Source organism: Desmodus rotundus, chromosome 8 (genome assembly GCF_022682495.2).
Source record: "Desmodus rotundus isolate HL8 chromosome 8, HLdesRot8A.1, whole genome shotgun sequence".
Classification (NCBI taxonomy): Eukaryota; Metazoa; Chordata; class Mammalia; order Chiroptera; family Phyllostomidae; genus Desmodus; species Desmodus rotundus.
This window is the reverse complement of record NC_071394.1, coordinates 131,237,432-131,261,231: the sequence shown is the minus strand read 5'-3', so window position 1 is coordinate 131,261,231 and position 23,800 is coordinate 131,237,432. Positions and strand designations below refer to the sequence as shown.

The following is a 23,800-nucleotide window of genomic DNA, read 5'->3' as shown; positions in this document are numbered from 1 at the left end:
ACTGCCTGAGATTTGGCTGTTCGCCATGTCGTCGCAAGCCCCTTGCTCATCCAGTAGCTAGTGTCCGGCTGCCAGTGCCCAGAGATGTGGGTCCTGCGTGGTGGGCGGCTCAGCTTCGGAGTTGTGCGCCCACAATCTTGCCTGTGTGCCTGCGGTGGGGGTGAGGGAGGACACAGAGCATTGTGGGTGCATAGTTCAGCTAGAGTGTCGTGGGCTTACGGGTCACGGAGGTAGACTACAATTCCCGAGGTGCCCTGCGCCAGCGATAATCTGCGCGCGCAGCCCCCTGGGAATAGTAGTTTCGGCCGCGTGGCTGTGGGTCTGAACCGAGTGGCCAGGAACTCGCCTTCCCGGCAACCTGTCTAGCGGGGCGGGGCGCTTCGACCGGTTTGGCAGGGCGGGCACCTAGTGAAGATGGTGGTACGCGCGGCGTGTGGCTCCCGTCGCCTGCCCAAGTCTCAGCTCAGCGCACCGGCCGGCGTTTCGCTGGTCTGGAGCCCCAGCCCGCCGGGTCCCTGACCCTGCGCCCCCTCGCGACCGATTCCCGGTATGCCCCGCGCTCATAAGGGCGGCGCGCCCCGCAAGGGCGGCCAGCGCCGCAGAGGCGGTAAGTGTGGACACGGGGCAACTGATGAACGGCGAACGAAGGACTTTGCGTGGGTTCCCGTCGGTGTCCCTGAGGGTCCTGGACGGGAACTCCTGCCTGGATCAGCTTGGCGCGGCTTCCCGCAACTCCCCCGCGGCTGGCACGTGCCCCAGCTGACAGCGGCCACGTGTGCGCGCACGACTTAAGCACGCTCGCTGCTCTCTCCGGTCTGGAGTCTGTGCTCCTGACCTTAACGCGGTGGGCACCTCCCGGATTGGGTTTCCCCAAGGCTCCTTCGCCCCAGTTGTTTGCTTTGGCAGACAAACCCACAGGACAGAGTAGGAAGCTCGCCCCCTCCCCGATCCCTCATTCTTCCTTGGACTGGACCAGGAAGGAGGTTGTTGGGAGGTCTGGGGGAGAACTGAAGGGAGAGGGCGACAGGGAAACTACAGGATATCCACCTTGGTGGACCTGGCCCCAGAGGGTGGATGAGAGCCCTGGAGCCTGAGACAGCCCTGAGACTCTTATCAGTGTACACCAGTGTCCTACTGTAGTAAACACATATGTTTACTTTGTAGGGATGGGGGCCTGCTAGACACAGCTGAGACCTGGCCACCGCCCTAATGGGGTTTGGTGTCCGGGGACATCTAAGAGGGTAGTGATAGTCCAGAAGGACTGGTTATGGGGGCAAGTTTTCAGAGTGGTGGTAGCTCCAGACTTAGGAACCAAGGAAGCCTCAAGGTTGGGGCTTCTGGGTGGGTCGGAGAAGGTGGAGAAAAGAGAACCGTGGGGAGCGAACACATTGTGCAAACACCTGGCATCTGGAGGGATAGTGGCACGTGGACAAATGAGGAAAGGGCTAGGCTGCTTTGGCTGGTAGGGCAGTGAGAAAGGCCATGAGTAGAGGCCTGTGTGGGTGCTGAACTTTGTCCGGCAGGCACATGGAGCAGGTAGTTCCTGAGAAATAGGACCAGCCTGGTGACCAGAAGCCATTTTGGGCTCAGCTGTGGCAGCTGCCCTGGCCAAAGCAGAAGCGCACAGCAGCGCTTAGTTCTGCTGAACCTGACACTGGCTCGTGTTCACGGATTTTTGTTCACGGATTTTCGGAACAGTCGGGGCCACTCCCCAGGAGCAGGAGGAAGCTTTGTGCTCCTCCACCCAGGGCTGAAGGCCTGGGATGGATCGAGGGAAGCTCAGAAGATGGTGGGCATAAGGCCTGGGGCATCCACCCACATCCACAGGGAGCTAGGCCTCTGCTCCCAGGGCCGATGGGTGACCCAGTGACCTTGTTGTTCCACAGAAGAGCCATAACTAGTCTTGTATTTAGTCATTGTTCACTCGCCCTATCCAAAGAGGTGTTCTTCTCTGTTTTGCAGAGAAACCAAGGCTTTGAAGGCTAGGCACCTGACCGGTTACACCCCTGTTAAGATGTACAGCTGGGATATGAACCCTGAGTCTGTCTGATTCTGTAATCTAAGTCTCTGACTCTTGCCCTGGCCATTTGGAGGCATAATCTGGGCAGTGGCTGAGCTACCCCAGCATCTACCTGGGTATGTTCCCACTTCAACTGGGCGACAGGCCTACATGGGGCCTGTGCAGCCCCTCCGCCTCTACCTGGCTCTTGGTCTCCTCCTTAAAGCTCTGGTCTCAGGAAGGCGCTGTTCACCAAGCATGCCAGGTTTTCCCAGGCTTGGTGCCACGTGCTCTCCGACACGTAGGCCTTGTTTCCTCTCTCCTGCTTCCTGGCTCAGTGTTCTTTGCATCAGCCCCTGTGCCTCCCACGTCGGCCTTGGTTTTGTCATCTCTGAGAGGGGGCAGAATCTGTCTGGCGGGGTCATGAGGCTGGGTGAGGCACACCCAGCTGTCACTCCTCAATGGAGGCAGGCCAAGTGCCCTGTTCCACCCACCCAGGTGCCCGGAGCAGCAGTGCCCAAGCTGACTCAGGCTCCAGCGAGGATGAGGCAGCCAGCGAGGCCCGCAGCACCACCAGCGACTGCCCCAGCCTTCTTAGCACCGTGGCGGAGGACAGCCCTGGTGAGAGCGGTGGGCAGGGATGCAGTGGGGGCTCTGTGGGCCAGGGCAAGGAGCAGGGCTGACCAGCTGGCCTTGCAGGGGGGGATGCCATGGATGAGCAGGGCCAGCAGGAGGACCTTGAGGAGAAGTTGAAGGAGTATGTGGATTGCCTCACAGATAAGAGGTACCCCTGACTACCAGCTAACCCCTGCACTCCTGTCCCTGCTCAGCCCACACCAGATGTGACCCAGGTCAGGCTGGCTCACAGGACACCCCCCTCTTCATCCCCCAGTGCCAAGACCCGGCAAGGTGCTCTTGAGAACTTGCGCCTGGTCCTGGCATCCCGCCTGCTCCCCGACTTCCTGCTGGAGCGCAGCCTTACGCTGGCCGATGCCTTGGAAAAGTGCCTCAAGAAAGGTTGGCTGTGGGACACGTGGGGGACCTGAAATGGCTGGCAGCTGACCTTTGTGCGTTGGCTGACTGAAAAGCATCCCTGCAGGGAAGGGCGAGGAGCAGGCCCTGGCCGCCGCTGTGCTAGGCCTGCTCTGTGTGCAGCTGGGCCCTGGGCCCAAGGGCGAGGAGCTGTTCCACGGCCTGCAGCCCCTCCTGGTCTCCGTGCTTAGTGACAGCACAGCCAGCCCTGCTGCCCGGCTCCACGTGAGTGTTCCGTGCTCAGTGACACCCTTCCCTCTCCCAGTCCCTAAGCAGAGAGGTGGATTCCACCCACCTCCAGGCTCCCTTGCTCTGAGGGTCAGCCCCCGTGGCTGGGAACCAAGGATCAGCCTCTGACCGTGGCCTGGCTTTGTCCTCCCCACAGTGTGCTTCCGCTCTGGGCTTGGGCTGCTACGTAGCTGCTGCTGATGTCCAGGTAAGTGGCCTTTGGGCATAGGTAATAGAGCATCTAGGCCCTAGCTCTGCCCCTGAACCCCTCCCCTGCCTCCCTGTGCTCCTAGGACCTGCTCTTTTGCCTCACCTGCTTGGAAGGCATTTTCAGCCAGTCCTGCGGCGTGGATGGCTCCACAGCCCCTGCCAGCCTGCATGGCCTGTTCTGCGCTGCCCTGAAAGCCTGGGCATTGCTACTCACCATCTGCCCCAGCACCCACATCAGCCACGTCCTTGACAGGTAGGGGTGACTGCCAGTGGATATGGGAGGGGAACGGTGAAGGAGTCCCCAGCCCACACATGTAGCTCAGCTTGGCCCCTCCCCAGGCAGCTGCCTCGGCTTCCCCAGCTCTTGTCCAGTGAAACTGTGAACCTGCGGATCGCTGCTGGCGAGACTATCGCGCTGCTTTTTGAGCTTGCCCGGGACCTTGAGGTGCGAGGGGGGTTAGGGCCTGCTGACCCCACGAGCCCATCCCAGGCTAGATGCAGGGGATGCCCCAGAAAACAGGGCAGCCTTGGGTCATTGTACATGGAAACAGCCCCAATATAGATACAGGTGCTGGGGACTCTGTTGAGGGCCCTGAGTGGGGCCGGGGGGTGGTGTCTGGCCAAGGCATCGACTAAGAAGGGATTCCAGGGGGCCAGGCAGAGGAGAAAATGACTTCCTCAGTGAAAGGACGGACTTGGGCCACCCCACGCCGAGAGCCAGCAGGGCTCACAAGGCCGACGCCACCCCCCCCCCACCCCCCACCCTCGCCGCAGGAGGACTTCCTTTACGAGGACATGGATGCCCTCTGCGGTGTCCTGCGCACCCTGGCCACCGACAGCAACAAGTACCGTGCCAAAGCCGACCGCCGGCGTCAGCGCTGCACTTTCCGGGCTGTGCTGCACTCTGTCGAGGTGCGTGTGAGAGTGTCTGTGTCCTAGCCGGAGGGTGTCCCTGGGCACAGCCGCCAAGCCCCGTCCTGTGGGCCCCTCTACCCTGCAGGGCAGTGAGTGTGAGGAAGAGACAGTCCGCTTCGGCCTCGAGGTGCTCTACGTGGACAGCTGGGCCCGGCGTCGGGTCTACGCTGCCTTCAAGGATGTGCTGGGGTCAGGCATGCACCACCACCTCCAGGTGGGAAGGCTGGCAGTACGGGGTCCCCACTCAGGTGCTTCAGACCGGCCTGGGCTCACTGTCCTCTTTGCCCCCAGAACAACGAGCTCCTCCGTGACATCTTTGGCTTGGGCCCCGTGCTGGTGCTGGACACCACGGCCCTGAAGGCCTGCAAGCTGTCCCGGTTTGAGAAGGTCTGCACCCTCGGGCGCCTGTACTCTCCCTCCATTCCGCCACCCAGGGGCCTGGAGCACGGCGGGAACGGAAGGAGAAGCCCGGGCCTCCCCCCCCAGATCCCCAGCTCATCGCTCTCTGCCCCCATTCCAGCACCTGTACAACGCCGCTGCCTTCAAAGCGCGGACCAAGGCACGTAGCCGCGTGCGGGACAAGCGGGCAGACGTCCTGTGAGGCAGGACCCGCCGAAGAGGAGCCTGCCCCCACCCTTGCCCGTATTTTTAACAGGAGACAGTGCACTGGTGCCTGCCAGAAATTGTTGCTTTATTTTTTTAATAACTAAACCAAAAACAGACCTGGGGGCGGGTGGCTGGAGGCCAGGCCACTGGCATCACAGCTCTCCACCCTTACACTCAGCCACTGGTGTCTGCCTGCCCTGTGTCAGGCCAGGCCAGGTGTGTGCTGTCCCAGGGCCGTGGGGCAAGCACTAGGAAGGTCGACGATTCCTTTCTCAGGCCTTGCTCCCCTGGGATGAACCACTTCCTTGGTGGGGGGGGTGACATCTGGACAAATGTCACAACAGGTGGGGAGATGAGGCTACCTGGAATGGATTTCTGTGCTAATTTTTAAAGAATATTAGAGATAATTAAACTGAATGCTCAGCCTTCTGTGGCCCTGGCTCCTGGGTGTCACTTCCTGCCTTCCTCCCCGCACCCCACCCCAGGCTTGGGCCCCATTTGTTCCTCCCAACTCCATCTCACCTTTGCCCTCCAAGAGTCTCTCCCCAGATGGCCCTCCTAATCACAGTCTGGCCTGTCTTTGAGAGTTGAGGCTGTACCCCAGCGGGAGGCTTGTCAAAACTTGGGTGACGGGTAGGGCAGATATTTCTAGACTTCTGAACTGCTATCTGGGGGATGCCAAAGAGGGCAGACACAGGAGGGCCTGGGAGGCTGGTGTCGCTTCCTCTGACCTTGGGCCACCCAAAGCAGAGCCTTGGCATCAGGAGGCTTGGCTATGCCTGGCCCGAAGCAGCCAGGAGAAGCAGGCAGCTGTGGAGTCAGGTCAGGTGGTTACACAAAAACCTCACCAAGGAAGTAGTGTGGAGCAGCAGTGCGAGAGGAGGGGCCATCAACGGCCACTTTACTCCTCCCCCCACACACCCCCAGACTCCAGGTCCAAGTGGCAACTCAGCTGGGTGCTCGGGCCTCGCTGGAATTGAGCCTCCGCAGCTGGCTGAGGCTGGCCAGCCGGAGTCTGAGTAGCGTCTCCTCCTGCATGTGCAGTGTGTGCGCCAGCATGCGTAGGGACTCGCTCTGCAGCACTGCGGACAGGCAGCAGGAGTGGGGGCTATCAGGCCCTGTGCCGCCCATCCAGCTCAGTGCCACAGGGTGCTATGAGCACCCACCCCGCCCTTCACCTCCTCGGCTGCTGCAGCTGCTCCCTCCAGCCACACAAGGGCTTCCCAGTCCCACTTCCTTGCCCTTGGTTCCCCGTGGCTTTTGTGTGCCCATACCACTCAGGTAGACAGCCAGGATGGCAAGTGCCAGGCAGGTGAACACCAGCAGCGCGAGCAGCAGCAGGAAGCCCCCACGGCTGTGTACGGGGCTGCAACCAGGCTGGGCGCACAGCGACGGGGGCAAGATGCCCAGCAGCTCGTCCCATGGCTGTGCCTCCTCGGCCAGGTAGGAGCGCAGTGAGCCTGTGGGGCAAATGGGCATCAGCGGGGCAATGGGTGCACCTGCTTTCCTCTGCTCTCCCAGTACACCCGCCTGCTCCCCTGCCCCCCTAACCTCCGCTGTGCAGGTCACTGATGGAATCCACCTGGTGCAGGCGCACCTCCTGCACGTGGTTGGGGGCGAGTGGTGCCCTGTTCCTCTGGCTCGTCGGTGCCGTGGTGTCTGCTGGGGCAGCACAGAGTTGACTCAACCAATGGGTCACCCCTCCCTTCTTGGTGGCTTAAAGAGGCAGCATGGGCTGGGAGAAGATGGGGACAGGGCATCTCAGGAATGACCCTTGATTTTGGAGCCAGGACAACCCTGGGACCCTATAGGCCTGATTCACTCACAAGAGCAGGAGGTTCACTTGATTCATTCACGTTTGTTTCCTTCCATTCATCTTAGGGACTTTCAGGTAGTTATTCCTCTGCTTGCTCATTTCTAGAGAAGGGTTTATCAGCTTTGGAGGAATAAACCCACAGCCCATGGAGTTCATTCCTGCCCCTTCCGCTGTCAGTGTTCCTTGCAGACTCAGGGAGTGAGCCATCAGGCCAGAGCCTGGGGATCTCTGGTCCCCAGCAGAGCAGCGCTGTGCTAGCCAGCGGTGCCTTTCCCTCCGGGCCTTGGCTCTGTTCGTTAACACACCCAGCATGATGCTGCTGTATTGCTGCGAACTCTGCTGTTTTCACTCAGAATCACAACAGGAGGCCTGCCTTTGTTATCATACTGTCTCAGCCCTCTGAGGTCTTCCTTCAGGCCTCCCTTTGAAGCTGCCTGGGCATTTAGGTTGTTTCCAGTTCCCTTCGGAAATTAATAACCCCGAGAAAAGGACATGCATTGTTGAGTATGGAGGTTTCTCTCAATTTCACAATAGTTAATAAGGACAGATTCCCAGAAGCAGAATTACTAGATCAAAAAGCAGGGACTTTTTTTTTTTTAACCTGGCCACATAGCTCAGTTGGTTAGAGCATTGTCCAGACCCACCAATGGTGTAGGTTTGATCTCTGGTCAGGGCACATATAAGAAGCAACCAATGGCCCTGGCTGGAGTGGCTCAGTGGACTGAGCACCAACCTGGGAACCAAAGGGTTGCTGGTTCAATTCCCAGTCAGGGCACATGCCTGGGTTGCAGGCCAGGTCCCCAGTAGGGGCATATGAGAGGCAACCACACGTTGATGTTTCCCTCCCTGTCTTTCTGCCTCCCTTCCCATCTATCTAAAAATAAATAAAATCTTTTTAAAAAGGACTTAAAATTTCATTGTATTTATTTTACTTTCAGAGGCAGAGGGAGGGAGAGAGAAAGAGGGAAACATCGATGCGTGAGAGATACATCAAATCAATTAGTTGCCTCTTGTGTGCCCCCAACTGGGGGCTGGCCCACAACCCAGGCATGTGTTGACTGAGAATCGAACTCACAACCTGTTGTTTTGCAAGCTGGTGCTCAGTGCACTGAGCTACACAAGCCAGGGCTAGAAGGGCCTTTTTTTTAAAGCTGTCATCAAATTGTCCTCTAGAATGGCTGCCCACAGCCCCCAGGAGTACAATATTACCATCATCAGGCATCTCCACTGAAAAAAGTTTATACGCATACGTACTTACACATGTATTTGCCAAGTTGGGCGATGAGAAAAGGCCTTTTCTGACCCACCTGCTGGGGGCTCTGTCTGGGCAGCCTTCCTAGCTGCCCCTTCGCAGCCTCTGCCCGCTCAGCCACTGGGATCCATGTACTTCCCCTGGATTTCAATTACTTAGTTTTGAATCCATTGAAGTATTTATTTTGTGGTTTCTAAACGTTATGTTTTCTTTTGTTTGTTCTTTGACTTGATTAAAAAGAAAAACAACTTAGCCCCTTAAGAGCCCCAGATGCCCAGCTGGAAGCTAGATCACAAAGTGGGGGGCATTGAAGGAACATGTCTTTTTCCCTTCTTTTTAAAGATTTTATTTATTTATTTTTAGAGAGAGGGGAAGAAAGAGAGAAAAGAGAGGGAGAGAAACACCAGTGTGTGGTTGCCTTTTTCACACCCCCTACTGCAGGCCTGACCTGCAACCCAGGCATGTGCCCTGGCTGGGAATCAAATCAACAACCCCATGGTTCGCAGGCCAGCACTCAATCCACTGAACTACACCAGCCAGGACTGTAGTGATGTGTCTTGATAGGGGCTTAGGTGAGTGGACTCTCTGGGCCTGTCACTCTATGAACAGTAACTCCACCCTCACGCTTTGCCTGACACTGCCCCTTGAAGTGCTCAAAAGTGAAACAGAAACAGAGGCTGTTAGTGTAATGCCTGGGTGGTGTGTTGGGGGTCATATTGAATCCCCTCTTTGCACTTGGCTGTGCTTTGCCTGCAGTTTCTAAGCTGAACTCAGATTGTTTGCTCCCAGGAGAAACACACAATAAATCTCATTGTTAAGACCTCAAAAGGAGACAACCTTCTCCCACCCCTGGCACCAGGGGCTGGGCCACTCCTACAGTGTAAAATATTTTTAAGTTAAATTTATTGAGGTGACATTGGTTAGTAAGATTACATAGGTTTCAAGTGTCTGTTTGTATGATACATCATCTGTATATTGCATTGTGTGCTCACCACCCAGAGCTAAATCATCTCTGGCACCGTCTATTTGACCCCCCCCCTAAAATACTGAAAATGTGACGGGGAGAGTTGACCGGGTGAGCCAGGATGGAGCCGAGGAGCAGCAGGCCCTGCATCCTGGCCAGCAGCTGCACCTGCAGCTTCTCGGGTCCCTGCTCTGGCCCCTCGGAGCCTCCATACTTCTTGCTTGCTTGGCCATGCTAATTAATCTCTGTATCGTTCCAATTTTAGGAGATGTGCTGCCAAAGCGAGCACAATTTATTTTATTTTCCACCACCGTTTATTCCCCACAGACCCTTTCTACCTCCACCTCCCCCGCCATCAAAGTCTTAACTAGCCATTAGTCTGACCAGCCAAGGGACCCCAACCTTTAGCCAGTTGGGGCCACCTAGGCCCAAGGTGGAGGAGGCCAGGAGCCTACCCACTGCCAGTCCCTGGGCCATGTGTTCAGATGCTTTCTGCAACCTCTGCCTGCCCCCATCCCAGGTTCCTCCCTGAAGGAAAAGCTGAACGGGCCAGGCAGCTGCCTGACTCACATCCACTTGGCCACAATGGGGTGGTTCCCCCTGTGCCCCGCTGCTGTCCCCTGCAGGGGGAACAGGGAGGGCCTGAGGTGAGGAGCTGCAGGCGTGGTAGGCCTTCCTCCATGTACAGGGTGCAGGTCCCATTACTTGAGCTGGGACAGGGCGACTGATGAGTAACTACTTAAGAAAGTGAGGTCAGCGGGATGGGGCAAGTTTCTCCGTGGCCCACAGGGTCATAATTCTGGGGCCTTGCCCCCCCTCAGTCATCTCCTACCTTCTTGGGTCTCCTCAGGCATGATGCGGGTGGGCAGTCAGCAGGCCCGATGTCAGTGCCCAGCCGCAGGACAGGATGGAGGCAGTGGTGGCCCCTCTGAGAAACCGGGGAAGGCCTGGCCACCTCCCAGCCTGGGCCCAAAATAGGCCTGCGCTCAGCCCACAGGGCTATATTTAGAGGGGACAGCTCTCAGCCATGGGAAGGGGCGGAGTGACCCACATGGGCCGGGCTGGACTATTGACCTGGTGATGGAGGTCAGGCGAGGGCATACCTCCACTAGGGCACATGCCCAGGGCTTTCCTGGGGAGCCCCACCACCTCCCACATACACGTGGGCCTCCGTATCTTCAGACAAGCTGTGTCCAGCGCACCTGCAGTAGTGCCCCACGGGTCAGCCCAGATGTGCAGGGGGCCCTGTGCGCCTCCACTTCTCCATGCCCCAAGACTGCTGCCCACAGCCGGGTCACCTCGACATGCAAACGTGGAGTTAGCACCTACCACTGTGTGACCTACTGGCACCAGGGACCAAGGGTGATGGACCACTGGAGCCCAGTGCCCTGAGGGCTCAGAGAGCCCTAAAGAGGGCAGATATTCCCATACATGCAGGCACCTGCACTGGTCCCTGGGAGGACCTCCGCTAAAGGCGGGTACTTCTATTACTAAGCCTACAACTGGGTGTAAAGGATAGCCCCTCCCTGACCTCGGTTTTCTCATTTTTGAGTCAGAATAACAGTGGTTCCTCCCAGCCATGGCACACAGGAAACTGGAAATACAATCACGTGTCTGAAGCACTCGGCACAATGGAGTTCCGATCCTCCCTCCTTTTCACAAGAGTGCACAGGTCACAAGGGCTTGAGGAAGGAAGGGTGCAGGGCCCCACTTCCCCTTGAGGGGAGGGAGGACGCGGTCTGTTTCAGGGCCCAGCCTCTGCTGTTAGAGCCTGTGTCACTTCTTCCCAGATGGGACAAAGCAAGATCATGGGGCTCAGCCTCGCAACACGTCCTAAATCCATCACTCCTCAACATTTCTCGAACACAGGATGCACCTCAGGACCTTTGCACTGACTCCTCCCTCCCGGAATGTTCTACCCCTAGACATTCCCACGGCTGGCCCCTTACCACTTAGCTCAAATGTCACCCCCTTATGAGGCCTTCTGCTCACACTCTTTTCCACTTCATCCAATTTTATTTTCTTCATAGCATTCAGCCCAGAAATTATGTTATTCAGAATATACTGTGCATGCCAGTACATCCACAGGCCCTGTAAGACACACTCAGCCACTCGGTCACCACCTGTAATCCTCACCACAACATCCTCAGACAGAAGAAACTGAGGTCCCGAGACCACTACGAAGGTGGCCAAGGCCACCCAGCGAGACCTAGGACCAGTGGTTGTCTGCTGGGGCCATTCCAGCTTCAGCTGATAATGTGTTTATTGCATTAGTACAGTGGGCCTGCCCCACCCCACCCCCAGCGGCCTGGCCTGTTCACAGCTTCCTGCTCCTTGCCCAACAAGGTCCTTCTCCCAGGGCGGGCACTCCAGGTACTTCCCTGGCCCAGGTGGTTTTTCTGGAGCCCTGCTTCTCCGCTTCCTCCTGACCAGCCAGACCCTATGCCCGGCCTGGGCCGCCCCTCCGGGCCTACATTCAAAGGTTATCTTCTGTTAATAAATAAGCCGGCGCGCCTTCCCCTAGGCCAGAGCCTGTCGGTCGGTGTCTTGGTTGGCCTGGGACAGCAGTGTGCCCGTCCCCTAGGTGTCTGTCTCCCGGGGTCTGTCCGCTCCTTCTCCAGCCTGTCGTCTTGTGTCCTCCCCAGTCGCCAGCGCGGAGATGGCCGAATCACCAGTGTGCTGCGCTCCGCGGACCCCGCTCTGCGCGCGGCTCTGGGGCGTGGGTCCGCCGGTTGCGACCCTTCCTCTGTGACTCGGAAGGTGCTGGGCGCGGCGCGGGCTGCGGCCTACACATTCGCAGGGAGCTTGCACCACCGCCGCCGCCGCCTGGCTCCACCAGCTGCAGGAAGTCCCGGTACCAGAGTTTGGGGCTCGGCGGCACAACGTGAGCATCCTCGGTTCGGGCCAGCCTTTCGGCCTGTGCAGCACTCAACACATGCAACACCAGACGACGCAGCGGTTGCGAAAAGCCCTGCTCCACCGCCGTGCACAGGTATGCTCCCGAGTCCCCGCGCTGCAGCCCGCGCAGCAGCAGCCCCCGAGCCGTGCGCTCTGCGCGCTCCACCGCCGGCACCTGCGGGCCAAACCAGCGTGAGGTGGGGCAGCAGGGTGGGGAGCATGGCTTCCTGACCCCGCGTGGGACTGGAGAGGCAAACCTCAACGGTGGCCGAGTGGGAGAGGAAAAGGGGCGCGCGCAGGTGCACATTTGAAGGTTGGGTGCAAGAAGGCCCGTGGTCTTCAATTGGGGAGACCGGAAAAGGGCGGCGGTGCACCTGAACGTGGGGAGCAGGTCAGGGCTCTCAATCAATAGATGGGGTGAAGGCGGGGCTTTTTCTGGTGTGTGTGTGAGGGAGAGAGAGACCGAGAGAGGGAGAGAGGGAGAGGGGGAGGGGAGGGGGAGAGGGGGACAGGAAGGGGGAGAGGGAGGGGGAGGGGGAGAGAGAGAAATGCGGGAGGGGGTGCGGTCAGGAGCCTAGTCAGCCGGAATCGGGCCTCACCAGCATAAGGGACCAAACAGGACGTAAGGGGTCGGAGTGGGCGGAGCCTCACTGTGCGGGGCTGGACCTCATCTAGTTGTGGGAACAGGCCAGGGCCTCATTAGTCACGGCTGTAGGGGACAGGACAAGGGCCTGGTCGGGCCCCCCACCCCAACTCTCCCTCCCTCCCAGGCTCACCGGGGTGCTGGTCCCCTCCCCTGAGCGCTGGAAGGTCCACTCCACGTGCGCCTGCAGCGAGCGGGGCTCACACTCCAGGAAGGTGCTGCCTCCCTCCACACCAAACACCTTCCTCTCCAGCAGCGCGGGCTGGGACAAGTCTGGGAACACCGGGAATGTCAGATTCAGGCCAGGCAGGGAGGGGTGGGGCATCTTCAAGGGATGAGCGGTGGGGGCAGCTGGGCACTCACCCCCAGAGCACAGCGTTCTGGGGTCGCCGTTCTTTATGTCTTGCCGTCGGAACCTCCTGCTGGGGGGTACATTGGGGCCTCCCTGAGCCCTTTCTCATTTCACCAAGGACTCCCTCCCAGCGACCCTTCTCGCCAGCCCCTGCCCACCTCTTGGCACTGGGCTGGAAGCGTGTGCACGCGGCTCCGTCCCAGGCGCAGTAGGGGTCCCGCGCCAGGCAGCATTCGGAGCAGGCGCGGCCATGGGCAGCGCAGCGGTACAACGGGATCTGGGCCACCGCACTCCGCGAGGCTACGTACAGCTGGTGCTAGGGGGCAGGAGGGGCTCTGGACTGACCAAAGGAGGCCCTGTGCCCACCTCCCAGTGGTCAGGGATCCCTCCCCCATGTGACAGAAGAGAACACTGAGGTCTCAGGTGACACAGCCTAAGGAAGGCAGAGCCTATACTCAAACCCAGGGCTTCAAACTACCAAGAGAGGTATGGGGCTGGAGGTGCCCGGGCCCCAGCTTGGTCTAGCCACTTACCCTCTTGGAGGAGATCTGCATGCTGGTGACAGCAGCAGAGTCCTGAGAGAGAGAGAGAGTGGGGTGGGGGGAGAAAAGGGATGCTGGGGTCAGGGCTGTGTGGTGTGGGGCTGCCGCCGGGATGGGCACTGGGCCTCACCTCAAACACGTGCAGCTCCTCTAGGAGCAGCCCCTCCGCGTTGGGCAGGCCGCCCTTGGGGACTGAGATCACCTTGAGCACTGTGCCGGCGTCTGCAGGGATGAGAGGGGGTGAGTGACTCTTCCTGTTCCTTGCAACCGAGGGCCCAGGCTCTCTTCCCCTCAGAGGCCTCCACCCTCAGCGTGGTTGGGTCAGTGGGTTGGAATCAGAGCGGCATCCAGGAGATGGGGGCGCAGCCCAGGCAAAGCGTGGAGAAGGGGCTGAGCAAGGGGAGCTTCTACTGGCAGGCCACAGAGCCTGGCCGGGGGCCAGGGGGCAGCCCGGAGGACAATGACCTGTGCCAATGAAGAGGACGTCATAGTGTCCGTCAGCAGCTGCCACGCGGTCTGCAACAATCTGGGTGAAGGTATACTCGGCCCCCACTTGTAGGAAGAGAGGGCGGCCCCCCACAGGCAGGATGGGATTGTACATGAGGGGGTGGTTCCGGGCAAACTGGATGACGTCATCGGGGAAGTCCTTGGTGGAACTGAAGGTGCCAAAAGTCTTGCTGGGGCACTAGGGGGTGGGGCGGAGGCAGACAGGGACATGGCGTGAGGGCTTGGTGAGCAGCCCTCCACAGGAGACATCCAGGAATGGAGTATGTGTGGTGCGGGAGAGGGGGTGGGGGGATTGGACAGAGCTCAGTCCTGGGAAGCTGACAGAGGAGACCAAGCCTTGATCTCAGGAGACTGAGGAGGAAATGTGACCTTGCCCAGAGGGGCCCTGTCTGGTGAAGGTGACTTTTTTCAGCCATGACAAAAGGTAGAATCCACATTTAACCAAGAAGACCCTGAGTTCTCTACCCCTGAGGCTTCCAGTGGGGAGTGGCGGGGGTCCCTTGGCTACGCACCATGCCAGGCCGGGGGTAGGGGACACGGCCCTGGTAGGACACCCACTGGTGCATGGGCCCCTCTTTGTGTGCAAAGGGTCCCAGGAAGGCCCGGCGCACGTCGTTCATGCTGTACACACACACTGCGGAGCCCTGGAAGATGCCACTGCAGGCAAGAGCATGAGTGGAGTAACAGGCCCAGAGGGGCCCAGGCTGCCCCACCTGGCTACCTCCCGCCCCTCACCTGGAAGTGGAGAACACAGCATAGAGCAGCGGGGTCCAGCGGTCCCTGGAGGACAGCAGGAACACGTCCTCTGTGGGGAAGGGGCCTGGTTGGGGGAGGGCACGCAGCGCAGCAGGCCGGCCAGGTTCCAGGATCTGTGCCCCTGCCCTCCCGTCCCCCACTCCAGCCTCCACTCCTGGCACTCACGGAGCTGGTCAAAGTGTGTGTCGCCCTCGATGCCGGGCACTGAGCACACCAGCCGCGCCTTCAGGAACGTGGTCCACTTGTTGACCAGGCTGCGCTGACCACCCACGTCATTCTGTGGGGCCCATTGGAGGGGATGAGGGTGAGGCCCCAAAGGGCAAAGGGATGGAGCAGTGTCATGGGGTGTGGCCCAGGGAATCCTCACCCGGCAGATCTGGCCAATGCGGGACACGGACAGGCGTCCCAGTGCCGGTGAAGTCTCCACTGCTGACTCACGGAAGAAGAAGTAGATCTTGTCATCATCTGGGTTCTCGCTCTCCGGAATCCAGAAGACCTTAATGAACTTGGGCTCTGGCCACAGGAGAAGCCATGAAGTCAGCGAGTCCCTGGCCCCGACCCCCCGCCATCCACTATGAGACCCATGTGCTGCCTCTTCCCCTCACAAGAGCTCAGGGAGCAGCACCTGAGTACTCACAGCTTCTAGGACCAAGTTCAGAAGGTGCTTCCTGCACAGACTCCGAAGGATCAGGGCCTGAGAGTCAAGAAGCAGCCACCAGAGGGCAGCAGAGGCCGTGGCTAACTGGGAACGCAAACTCCGATTCCCACAGCCCTCTCCCCTTGCCCCTGACACTTCCCCAGTCCAGAGGGCTAAGGAGGGACATCGGTGTCTGGTGTTACCTTCACTCGTGAATCTTTTTCTCTAGGGGAAGCAGATGTCCCACTCTTGTTTCAAACACTCTGCTGGGTCCAGTCATCGCTTCCCTCGTGAATCTGTTCCCTGGCCAGTTCCTTCCCAGAGCCTTGGCACTGGTTGCTCCCGCTGCCTGGAATGCTCCACCCTCAGCCCTGCTGGGCTTTGGGAGTTAGCTCGCACCTCTCCTCAGCAGAGTGGCGGCCTTTCCCCAACTCTCTCACTACCACCTCCCCTCCCCCATCCTCTCATTGGTCTCTCGGCCAATGGAATTCATTTTATCATTTGCTAGGAGTTCTGTGAACTCAAAGAGGGCATGGGCCATACCTGCCTAGTCCCTTGCTGGGCCTGCCACATGGTAGTACTTGCGAGACCAGGCTATGCCCCTTGCTCACTTATTTTATGGGCCTTGCTCCGCACCTGCCCTGTTGGGGATGAGGGTCCCCTCCTGCCACCCCCACCAGTCTTTCACCATTGAGCCAGCGGGAGTCGTGTGGCTCTGTTCGGAGACTCGGACGCCGGCCCAGGCTGCGGAAGATGGTGAAGTCCCGGCCCATGAGGTCTGCGGCCACCCCGGAATACAGTTCTTCTCCTGCAGACAGGGCAAGGGCTGCTCAGCAAGCAGAAGGCTCTCAGGGTGGGGGGTCAGGGCCAGTGGAGCTCTGGGGCTTCTTGGGGAGTCAGTATGGCTATGGGAGTCCTCGGCACTCTAGGGAGGGTTTGGGGACTTTGTGGGGTTTCAGGAGTTGTGTTGGGTCCCAGCCTTTGGACTCACCCACCAGCACGGAGGCAGCCCGATGCCCAGGGTCATAAGGACTCTTGCCCTTGCCATCCTCTAGCCGCCGAAGGTCCAGCCGGAGCACGGGTTCCTGGAGGCGGGGCAAGTTGTTACAGCCAGGTCCCTCCCTCCTCCCCCAGCCTCCCTCTCTGCCTAGGTCTGGCCTTACCTCCAGCTGGTGGCCCACCTCCACAAACGCACAGGTGGGGTGGAAGGCCCCTGTGCCACAGGCCAGCAAGTGGGTGCGATTGTAGGAATGAAGCAGCTTCACAAAGTTCATGCACTCAGTCTAGTAGGCAGGCAGGGGCAGGGACAATGAGGCCTCCCCCCGGGAGGTGGACTTAAAGGGTCCTGGCTCTCCAGTGGCACCCTCACCCCTTCCCCTCTTCTACATAAGCCCAGGCACATACCAGCATGGGCTCCAGGGGACCTGGGTGCCATTGGTGACCAGCCCGGCCCACCTCTCACCAGAATGGGTACACAGGCCTGCAATGCCCCCTATGACTCACAGGCCCCCAAGAAGAATCACATGAGCCCCCACCCTGACTCACTACCTCCAGACTTCAGCCACCTCAACCCCCCGCCCCCATCCCCGAAAGAACAGACAGGCCTCTGTTCTAGCACTGCCCTGTCCAGAGAGTGAGGGGCTGCCCTCCCTGCCCCCACCCAGGCAGCCAACACTCACACCAATGTCCTTCCCAGCCCAGTTGCACTCCTCTCGCCATTCCACAGGGGCCGGCCAGGCCAGCTACGGGAGGTTGGGGAAGGCGGAACACAGGTTAGGGACTTCTCTCTGTGCTGAGGGGGCCCACTCAGGGGGCCCACCCCCCGGGTCTCTCCAGGGAGTCTGGAGGGGGGTCCCATGGCTCTTTCCCTGGGCAGTGCCGAGGCTGAGGGTTGCTGGCACCTTCTTGGCCCGCTTGCTGATGTTGTCCAGGCTGAGGGAGGCCACATGGTTCTCAGCGCCCACAAACAGCCGTCCGCGCTCCTCATCCACCAGCAAAGCTTCATAGCAGCAGGTCCTCACCAACCGGAAGGTCCGGAGACCGTGCTGGGCCTGGAGCTCTGCAGAGTTGGGGCACACGGAGAGTCCGCTGCTGGAGCTTCCCCAGACCCAGTCTGTTGTCTCTCTCACAGGCCGTGGCTGTCCATGGGACCCGGCCCACACACATGTGGACTCACACGTATGTCAGTTTACATTCACAGAGGCCCACCCACGCGCGAAGCTTCCAGGGTGGGCAGCACAGCCACCAGTCCCACTCCAAGGGGAGGGCTGGGTGAGCTCCTGGGGTGTGTTGGGACAAGCAGCATCTCCAGGCTGGTGCACGGGGAGGCTGGGGCTCCAGGGAAGGCTGGGCATGTAGGGAAAACCAGTACCCCAGCCCCCAAATCAGGCTGAGCGTTCTCTGCCATCCTACCTGCCCCTGCCTAGTGATTACTCCCATGTAGGGGATGTGGAAGGGTGCTCTGAGGGCCTCCACACCTCCACTTCCCGGGGGGTAGCGGATGGTACAGAGGCAGGATCTGTTGCCATGGGGACAGGAGGGGGCTTGCTGGGAAAGCAGAATGGGGAATGTGGGAAGAGAGGCTGGGGACTGAGGCTGGGGTGGGGTAAACTGGAGGTGGCCCTCGAGTGCTCCCAGTCCAGCCCGGATCAGGTGGTACACGCAGGCCAGGTGGTACAACAGCGAACACAATGCCCCCTGCCCGCACCGGGCCCCTTTCCTGCCCGCCCTGAGCTGGGCCTCCCACCTGCCAGGTGTGCCTACCTTGGAAGGAGAGCCGTAGGCGTGGAGAGCTGGGGGCGGCGCCCCCCAGCACTGCTGTCCAGAGCAGGGCCAGGCCCGGGATCATGGCGGCGGCCTCAGCCCGCCCCATCCCAGCTCCGGGCGCTCAGGGATCAGCAGGCGCTCAGGGATCAGCAGGCGCGTGTGGAGGAGCCTTGAGCCGCCCTGGACTCTGCCCCGGGATCTGGAGGAGAAGGAGTCACAGCAAGGGCGAGGGAGGGCAGCCGGGGGGAGTCCCCGGAGATCAGATTACAGCCCCTAGGGGAAGGAGGCTGGGGGGTCGCATTCCGCTTCCGAGCCCTCTCCACCCTCCCTCAGAGGGTGCCCTGCCTGCCCACAATCACAGACACACCCACGCTGGGCACACCCTTGGGGTCACCCTGGCACAAGCAGGCACCCGCCCCACCACGTCACCCTCCTCAGTAACTCACTCCCGTGTACACACTCACAGACTTTAGTTCACACACTCTGGGCGCCTGCTCCGTGCCAGCCTGGGACTTGGGCGGGGGACACTGGGGGACACAGACAGGGTTCCCATGCAGGAGGTGGCAGAGTGCCAACAAGGACCCAGATCAGTGCGTTGAAGAGGGTGCTAAGTGCGACGGGCAAAACACGCCGGTCACAGGGGCAAGAGTGACAGGAGGGGCCCGGCCTCTGCAGGTGGCTGGGCACCCACAGGCCCAGGAACAGGAGCACCTTCGCGGCTGGAGCCAGCGGGGTAGGGGGGGAGAGGGGGCTGTGAGTGTGAATGCCTGAGGGTCGTTTGGTGTGTCTGTGTTGCATGTGTGTGTCGTGTGTGTGCACACACACGCCTGTGAGGCCATGTGGCATGCATGTGTGTGCACACGCGACATTGCATGCATGTTTATTCAGTGTGTGCCTGAGTGGTGTGTGCACTTCGCACGCGTGTCTGTGTGTCAAGTATGTGCATGTGAGTGTGCACACACAAGTGCACACCTGTCTTCCTGGACATGCAGGTGAGCAAAACCCACTGCAGCGTCAATCACTGCCTTTGACTCAGAGACACTCTGGCCCCCACTTCTCAGAGTGAGTCCAGGAGACCCGCGCCTGGGCCCCAGGGACTGGGCAGGAGCCCCACCCCCCACTCACTGGGGGCTGCTTGAACAGCCCCAGCTTGAGTTGGCTTCTCTCTCCCCACCCCAGAGGGTGGGCTGAGTTGGTCATACACAGAAATTCTGTGAACTCAGACTTCAGATCCAAGAGGAATCAAGTACAGAGCACCAGGGGCCTGAGGCAGCCTCTCCACGCAGTGAGGGGAGCTGCCTGCCCCCCTCCCTGAGCCTCTACTCCCTGCCCTCCTCCTCATGGTTTCCCCATCTTTGAGCCCCTCCGCTTCTTGGAGCCAGAACCCTGCCCTGGACCCCTCCGATGGGGTTAGGTGCAGCGCCTGCCGGCAGGCTGTGCAGATGCTGGGCACGAGAGCCCTGGTGTGGGGTGAAGTACTGGGGTGGGATGAAGCAAGGGGCACAGCTGCTGAGGCCCATTCCAGACCACTCCCCGACCCCTGCCCATCGCCACAGCTCCGGGACCCCTCCCGGGCCGGCCCCCACCTCCTCCTCTCCTTCATCTGACACTTGCCGCCTCTGCCTCTTCTGGGTGGGGGTCTGCAACGCCACAGAGCACACGGCTGCCTTCCCAAAGACCACCAAGAACTCCAGCAGCAAGCCCCCCCACCCTGGACCCTCCTCGCCCTGAAGGGAAGAAGCCTAGGGGCCCAAGGGCCCCTCTGCCGGCCCCTTTAAGGAGCAGCACCCGCCCCCACCAAGCCAGCTGCCGCCCCACACGGGCCGTCAAGTTTACAGGGGGGCAGATCGGGTGACTGGGCACGCAGCCTGGACGGCTGGAGATGGTGGCCGGGCCAAAGTGGAGCAGGCACAAGGGAGGGGTGGGTAGGGGCGACCCTTCCCCTGTCGGGCCTCACAGCAGAAGGGAGCCCCAAGCAGCAGTCTAGAAGTGTGGCTGCCAGTCAAGCCAAAGGAGGAGGATCAAGACCCTCCCAGCCCGGGGCGGTTCTGCAGAGCAGGCAGAGGGAACAGCTGGTGGGGGCACCCCGGGGGGACCCAGGACGCAGCTGGGGTGCAGCTGCCACCTCAGTCCCCAGGAGCCAGCTGGGGTGGGAGGGGTGGAGGTTGGGGGAGGGGTTCACAACTGAAGGTCTGATGGGCCCTCAGGACCCCATCACAGTCCTTCCTCACCACTTGGGCCACTTGGGCCCACACCTCTGCCACCTGGCTGGCAGTGGTTGCCATGACAGCCAGTCTGGAGTGGGAGGAGGGCCAGAGAGGGGCAGGCAGGGCTGTCAGCAGGTCTTATTCTGCCCTGCAGGGTGTGGGCCCAGTCAGGCACCACCTCGTCCTGACGGGGCCCGGAATCCGTGCCCCACCAAACCCTGAGCAAGGCACCCAGGGGTGCGTCTGTCTCAGACAGGACGGGGCTCCTACAGCTCGGCGCCTCAGTTGGGAAGGGTCCGGGGACCGGGCTTGAAGCGGAGTCTGGCAGACGCACAGTGTGTGTGCTGCTGGGGGCACTTTTTTGGAGGAGCTGAATGTTGACAATGGCTGAGTAGGGGCCTCAGGTCCACCGGGGTGAACATGCCAGGGCCTGAGGGTGGCCTTCTACCCCTCAACCCCCCGCCAAAAGGCATCCTCCTACAACAGCCCCACGGCTGGTCAGCAGCTCCTCAGAGGTCAGCGGGGAAGGCTGTGTGGCTGCTTCAAGTGCACGTAGTTCTGCTGCCCACGTCTTGCCAAGAAGTGTCTGCGCCCAGTCAGGGCGGGGTCATGACTCTTTCCTGAGCCTCAGGGCCTGGTGTGGCTGGCCTGGCCGGGCTGGCTGGCTGGCTGGCAGGGCAGGGGTCAGGGGGAGAACCGGGGGCTATCAGGAGGGGTTGGGGAGGGACATACCCCTGTGTGGACTGCTGGGCTTCCGGGATGCACCTCTCCTTCCTCCCAAGCTCTCTGCCTGGGACCTGGGCAGCCTCTCCCCGGGCCCACACAAGCAAACAAAATTCTTTGGCTGTTTACAATTTTCCACCCGAGCAGCCAAGATCAGCAAGTGCCTTCGAGGTCCCCACCCACGCCCACTGTGCTGCCTACCTGCCCCCACTGCTTCCGGTGCTTCAGGTGCAAGGGTCCCAGCCTCTGTTTCATTCAACCCCAACCCTGTGACCATATTGAGAAATGGGACCAGGACCCCCCAGTTCCCATCTTTCCAACACCCTGGGACTCAACTACGAGCCGAAGGGACTGGGCTGTCCCAGGGCCACCTGAGAACTTCGCATTGCCCTCCTTACTCCCGATGGGTCCCCTCCCTGGAACGGAAAGGAAGATCCCCAGGAGTGGAAGCGCAAGTTGTCCCTGTCCCTGCAAGCGGTGTCCTTTCTGCTCCTCAGGCCCCAGTGCACGCCAGGCCTGGGGTAGTGGCCTCACGGAGACGGCACTCCAGGAGCGGGGCCCTTCGGTGAGCGGTGAGCGACACGCTGGGCTCTGGAAGTCCCCGGGGCTCTGGGATCAGGCAGCTCGAGCCTGGGTCTTGACAGCTGAGGTCCCTACTCCTGCCTGCACCTTTGCCCTAGGGCCACCCCAGGCTCCTAGGCTGCCACCCTTCACCAGGGCACCCACGGGCAGAGGCCTGCCTGGGTCCTCGCCCTGGCACTGCCTGTCAGTGGCACAGCCTGCCAGGCCCTTCCTTCTGGAAATAACTGGCCTGTTGTGCCAAGTCCCAGCACCTGCCTCCCCGTCCCTCATCACCAGCAGGGCCTGTCCCCTGTACCCTGTCTGGGCTCTGGGTGGTGCAGCTGGGACAGGACACCCATCTGAGGAAGGCTGCAGCCAGCGCCCCCAGGGACTGGCCAGGGCTGGGCCACCCTGGCTCCGCACTCCCACCTGCTTTAGCCATCAAGGCTGGCGGCTCCGCTCTCCTAGTTCTGGCCACGTGGGTACTAGGGTGTGCACCCTGGGGACTTGGGCACGGGTCCTGGGTCAAACCTAACTGAGGCCTAAATGCCCTGACACTCTGCCACCCACCCCAGGGGTCTTCTGGGGAAGGGTCTGTCCAGGTACTTCCCACCCGCCCCCAGCCTGGCCTCCACACTCCCAGGGGACCCCTGGCCCACCTTTTTGAAAAGATCAGCTCCTCCCTTCCTTGCCTGTTTCCCTTTCCTTCTGAGGGCCATGTCAGAGCTGAGGTGGAGGGGCTGAGGGAGGGGCCACCAGGAACCCTGGGCCTCTGACTGTGGCCCTGCCCCCACTGCTCCGCCCCTACCCTCCGCCTCCTGCACATTCCTCCCCGGCTGAGGTCAGCCCCTCTGGGATGGGGCAGCCCCCCCTCCCCACCAGCCACATCACAGCTCTTCACTCACTCCTGTTTTCCTCATTGCTCTGCGGGGAGGGGGGGCTGGGGGTGGGGCCTCCGTCTCCCCCCCTTCTCCATAGCTGGGGGGAGGGCGGAGGGCTGTGCCAGGAACACTGCAGAAGAGGAATGCGGTGGCCCCTGTGTCATTAACATACATTAACACAACACTACGCTCCCAGGAGGGCGATCGTGGGGTTCCAGATGCTCTGGCAGGTTGGGGGCGTCACAAGGATCAACCCCCTAGGAGTCCCGGGAGGGGTGGGGCTGAACCCTGACACCTCCACTCATAGCTGTGTATCCCTAGGGGGAAATGAAAGGTTTCAGGTCGCTCCCTTGACTAGCCCTGCGGTTGTAAATGCGGGGTGCGGGGGGAGGCTGGGCAGGTCTGGCACACCACGGGGCGGGGCGGGGGCGGGGTGTGTGCGTGCGCACAGGTGTGCACTCTCGTTGCTACCTCGGCTCTGGACATCCGGCGGCATCCAGGCCTGGGGTCCTCAAGGGAGACCCTTCCCCTGGCCTCTTCAGCCCAGCATTCCGGAGCCCTTCTCAGGCTCCGCTCCTCTCCCTTTCTTCCTCTGCCACTGCCCTACCACCACCACCACCTCCCACTCCCCTACACCCCCCCCCACACCACCCAGGACAGAGATTTCCTTGGCCCTCCACCTGAACCTCCTTCCCTCCCCAGATTCTGGGGACTCCTCCACCTTCCTCTCCCACAAGTCTGCAACCTCCCCAGCAGTGCCCAAGTGCACCCCTCTTCTCCTGAGAGCCCCCAGCTCAGGGAGAAGACAAGTCTTGAGGACAAGACAAGGCTCAGCCTCCCCCAGCCCCTCGCCCCGCTGAAACCTGACCTCTTCACTCTACCCCAAGGCCGTGGTCTTTCTGCCTGTCCTCCAGAGTCCCCCCTTCCACAGGCCCTCCTAGCCCCTGACTCAAGAGCTTGTAAAGCTTGGGGTTCCTAGGCTTTAGCCAGGCATTCCCACCACCCCTGCGGCCAAGGCTCTAGCCATCCCATGGCCAGGACTTGGCTTGAGTGACGCCCTCCTGTTGTTAGGCCCGCCCCTCTGCCACCTGCTGGTCTCCTCTCCCTTCCTCCAGAAAGCCCCAGCTGCCTGTGTGGCCAGGACGAAACCTCTGCAGTGCTCTGGGTTCCCCAGCGGCTGTCAGCTACCATCACGAGGCCTCAAGGCCCAGCAGAAGGCAGGCACAGGGAAGCAGGAGAGAGAGGGCCTGCAGGCAGCCTGTGTGGGGAACGGATGGAGAAGGGACATCTCCTTGACCCTGCACC

General features: G+C 60.8%; 3 protein-coding genes across 12 annotated transcripts; 1 reads left to right on the top strand and 2 right to left on the bottom strand.

Moving 5' to 3' along the window:
- The first annotated feature begins 387 nt into the window (after positions 1 to 387).
- On the top strand, positions 388 to 5,430 carry IFRD2 (interferon related developmental regulator 2). 3 transcript variants are annotated; one of them, XM_053930209.2, is made up of 12 exons: positions 388 to 607; positions 2,498 to 2,620; positions 2,699 to 2,783; positions 2,892 to 3,016; positions 3,099 to 3,256; positions 3,417 to 3,467; positions 3,553 to 3,722; positions 3,809 to 3,914; positions 4,244 to 4,381; positions 4,470 to 4,573; positions 4,676 to 4,771; positions 4,905 to 5,430. In XM_053930209.2, the coding sequence occupies exons 1-11, from the start codon at positions 550 to 552 to the stop codon at positions 4,740 to 4,742; spliced, it is 1,185 nt and encodes a 394-aa protein (XP_053786184.1). In that variant the 5' UTR covers positions 388 to 549; the 3' UTR covers positions 4,743 to 4,771; positions 4,905 to 5,430. The 3 variants fall into 3 exon arrangements, with proteins under 3 accessions (XP_053786184.1, XP_053786182.1, XP_053786183.1); XM_053930207.2 differs by having other exon boundaries at positions 4,470 to 4,598; XM_053930208.2 differs by lacking the exon at positions 4,470 to 4,573.
- A 138-nt stretch (positions 5,431 to 5,568) lies between these two features.
- LSMEM2 (leucine rich single-pass membrane protein 2) lies at positions 5,569 to 10,160 on the bottom strand. 2 transcript variants are annotated; one of them, XM_045200082.2, is made up of 4 exons: positions 9,855 to 10,160; positions 6,542 to 6,652; positions 6,265 to 6,450; positions 5,569 to 6,072 (listed from the first exon to the last, which is right to left on the bottom strand). In XM_045200082.2, exons 1-4 carry the CDS (start codon positions 9,874 to 9,876, stop codon positions 5,939 to 5,941), a joined length of 453 nt encoding a protein of 150 aa, XP_045056017.1. In that variant the 5' UTR covers positions 9,877 to 10,160; the 3' UTR covers positions 5,569 to 5,938. The 2 variants fall into 2 exon arrangements, with proteins under 2 accessions (XP_045056017.1, XP_024421507.1); XM_024565739.3 differs by having other exon boundaries at positions 6,542 to 6,649.
- A 1,081-nt stretch (positions 10,161 to 11,241) lies between these two features.
- Positions 11,242 to 22,404, bottom strand: SEMA3B (semaphorin 3B). 7 transcript variants are annotated; one of them, XM_071222159.1, is made up of 20 exons: positions 22,274 to 22,324; positions 21,255 to 21,320; positions 18,588 to 18,650; positions 18,121 to 18,322; positions 17,259 to 17,416; positions 17,037 to 17,099; positions 16,521 to 16,640; positions 16,349 to 16,442; positions 16,046 to 16,165; positions 15,088 to 15,233; positions 14,886 to 14,997; positions 14,700 to 14,769; positions 14,477 to 14,621; positions 13,923 to 14,142; positions 13,588 to 13,679; positions 13,449 to 13,490; positions 13,074 to 13,231; positions 12,927 to 12,985; positions 12,697 to 12,836; positions 11,242 to 12,095 (listed from the first exon to the last, which is right to left on the bottom strand). In XM_071222159.1, the coding sequence occupies exons 4-20, from the start codon at positions 18,227 to 18,229 to the stop codon at positions 11,691 to 11,693; spliced, it is 2,253 nt and encodes a 750-aa protein (XP_071078260.1). In that variant the 5' UTR covers positions 18,230 to 18,322; positions 18,588 to 18,650; positions 21,255 to 21,320; positions 22,274 to 22,324; the 3' UTR covers positions 11,242 to 11,690. The 7 variants fall into 7 exon arrangements, with proteins under 7 accessions (XP_071078260.1, XP_045055888.2, XP_045055886.2 ...); XM_045199953.3 differs by lacking the exon at positions 18,588 to 18,650 and having other exon boundaries at positions 22,274 to 22,333; XM_045199951.3 differs by lacking the exon at positions 21,255 to 21,320 and having other exon boundaries at positions 22,274 to 22,328.
- Positions 22,405 to 23,800: the final 1,396 nt, after the last annotated feature.

What these genes read in the sequence shown, in the direction of transcription:
- IFRD2 (XM_053930207.2), top strand. Translation starts at nt 550, where the DNA reads ATGCCCCGCGCTCATAAGGGCGGCGCGCCCCGCAAGGGCGGCCAGCGC. An exon ending in GGAAAAGTGCCTCAAGAAAG is followed by an intron (nt 3,017 to 3,098) that starts GTTGGCTGTGGG and finishes GCATCCCTGCAG; the next exon opens with GGAAGGGCGAGGAGCAGGCC. An exon ending in AGCTGTCCCGGTTTGAGAAG is followed by an intron (nt 4,772 to 4,904) that starts GTCTGCACCCTC and finishes CCCCCATTCCAG; the next exon opens with CACCTGTACAACGCCGCTGC.
- LSMEM2 (XM_045200082.2), bottom strand. Translation starts at nt 9,876, where the DNA reads ATGCCTGAGGAGACCCAAGAAG. An exon ending in GCCTGAGGAGACCCAAGAAG is followed by an intron (nt 6,653 to 9,854) that starts GTAGGAGATGAC and finishes GTGCTGCCCCAG; the next exon opens with CAGACACCACGGCACCGACG. An exon ending in CCTGGCTGTCTACCTGAGTG is followed by an intron (nt 6,073 to 6,264) that starts GTATGGGCACAC and finishes GCCTGTCCGCAG; the next exon opens with TGCTGCAGAGCGAGTCCCTA.
- SEMA3B (XM_024566061.3), bottom strand. Translation starts at nt 18,229, where the DNA reads ATGGGGCGGGCTGAGGCCGCCGCCATGATCCCGGGCCTGGCCCTGCTC. An exon ending in TCAGCAAGCGGGCCAAGAAG is followed by an intron (nt 17,100 to 17,258) that starts GTGCCAGCAACC and finishes AACCTCCCGTAG; the next exon opens with CTGGCCTGGCCGGCCCCTGT. An exon ending in GGGAGGGGACCAGCACCCCG is followed by an intron (nt 12,096 to 12,696) that starts GTGAGCCTGGGA and finishes TTTGGCCCGCAG; the next exon opens with GTGCCGGCGGTGGAGCGCGC.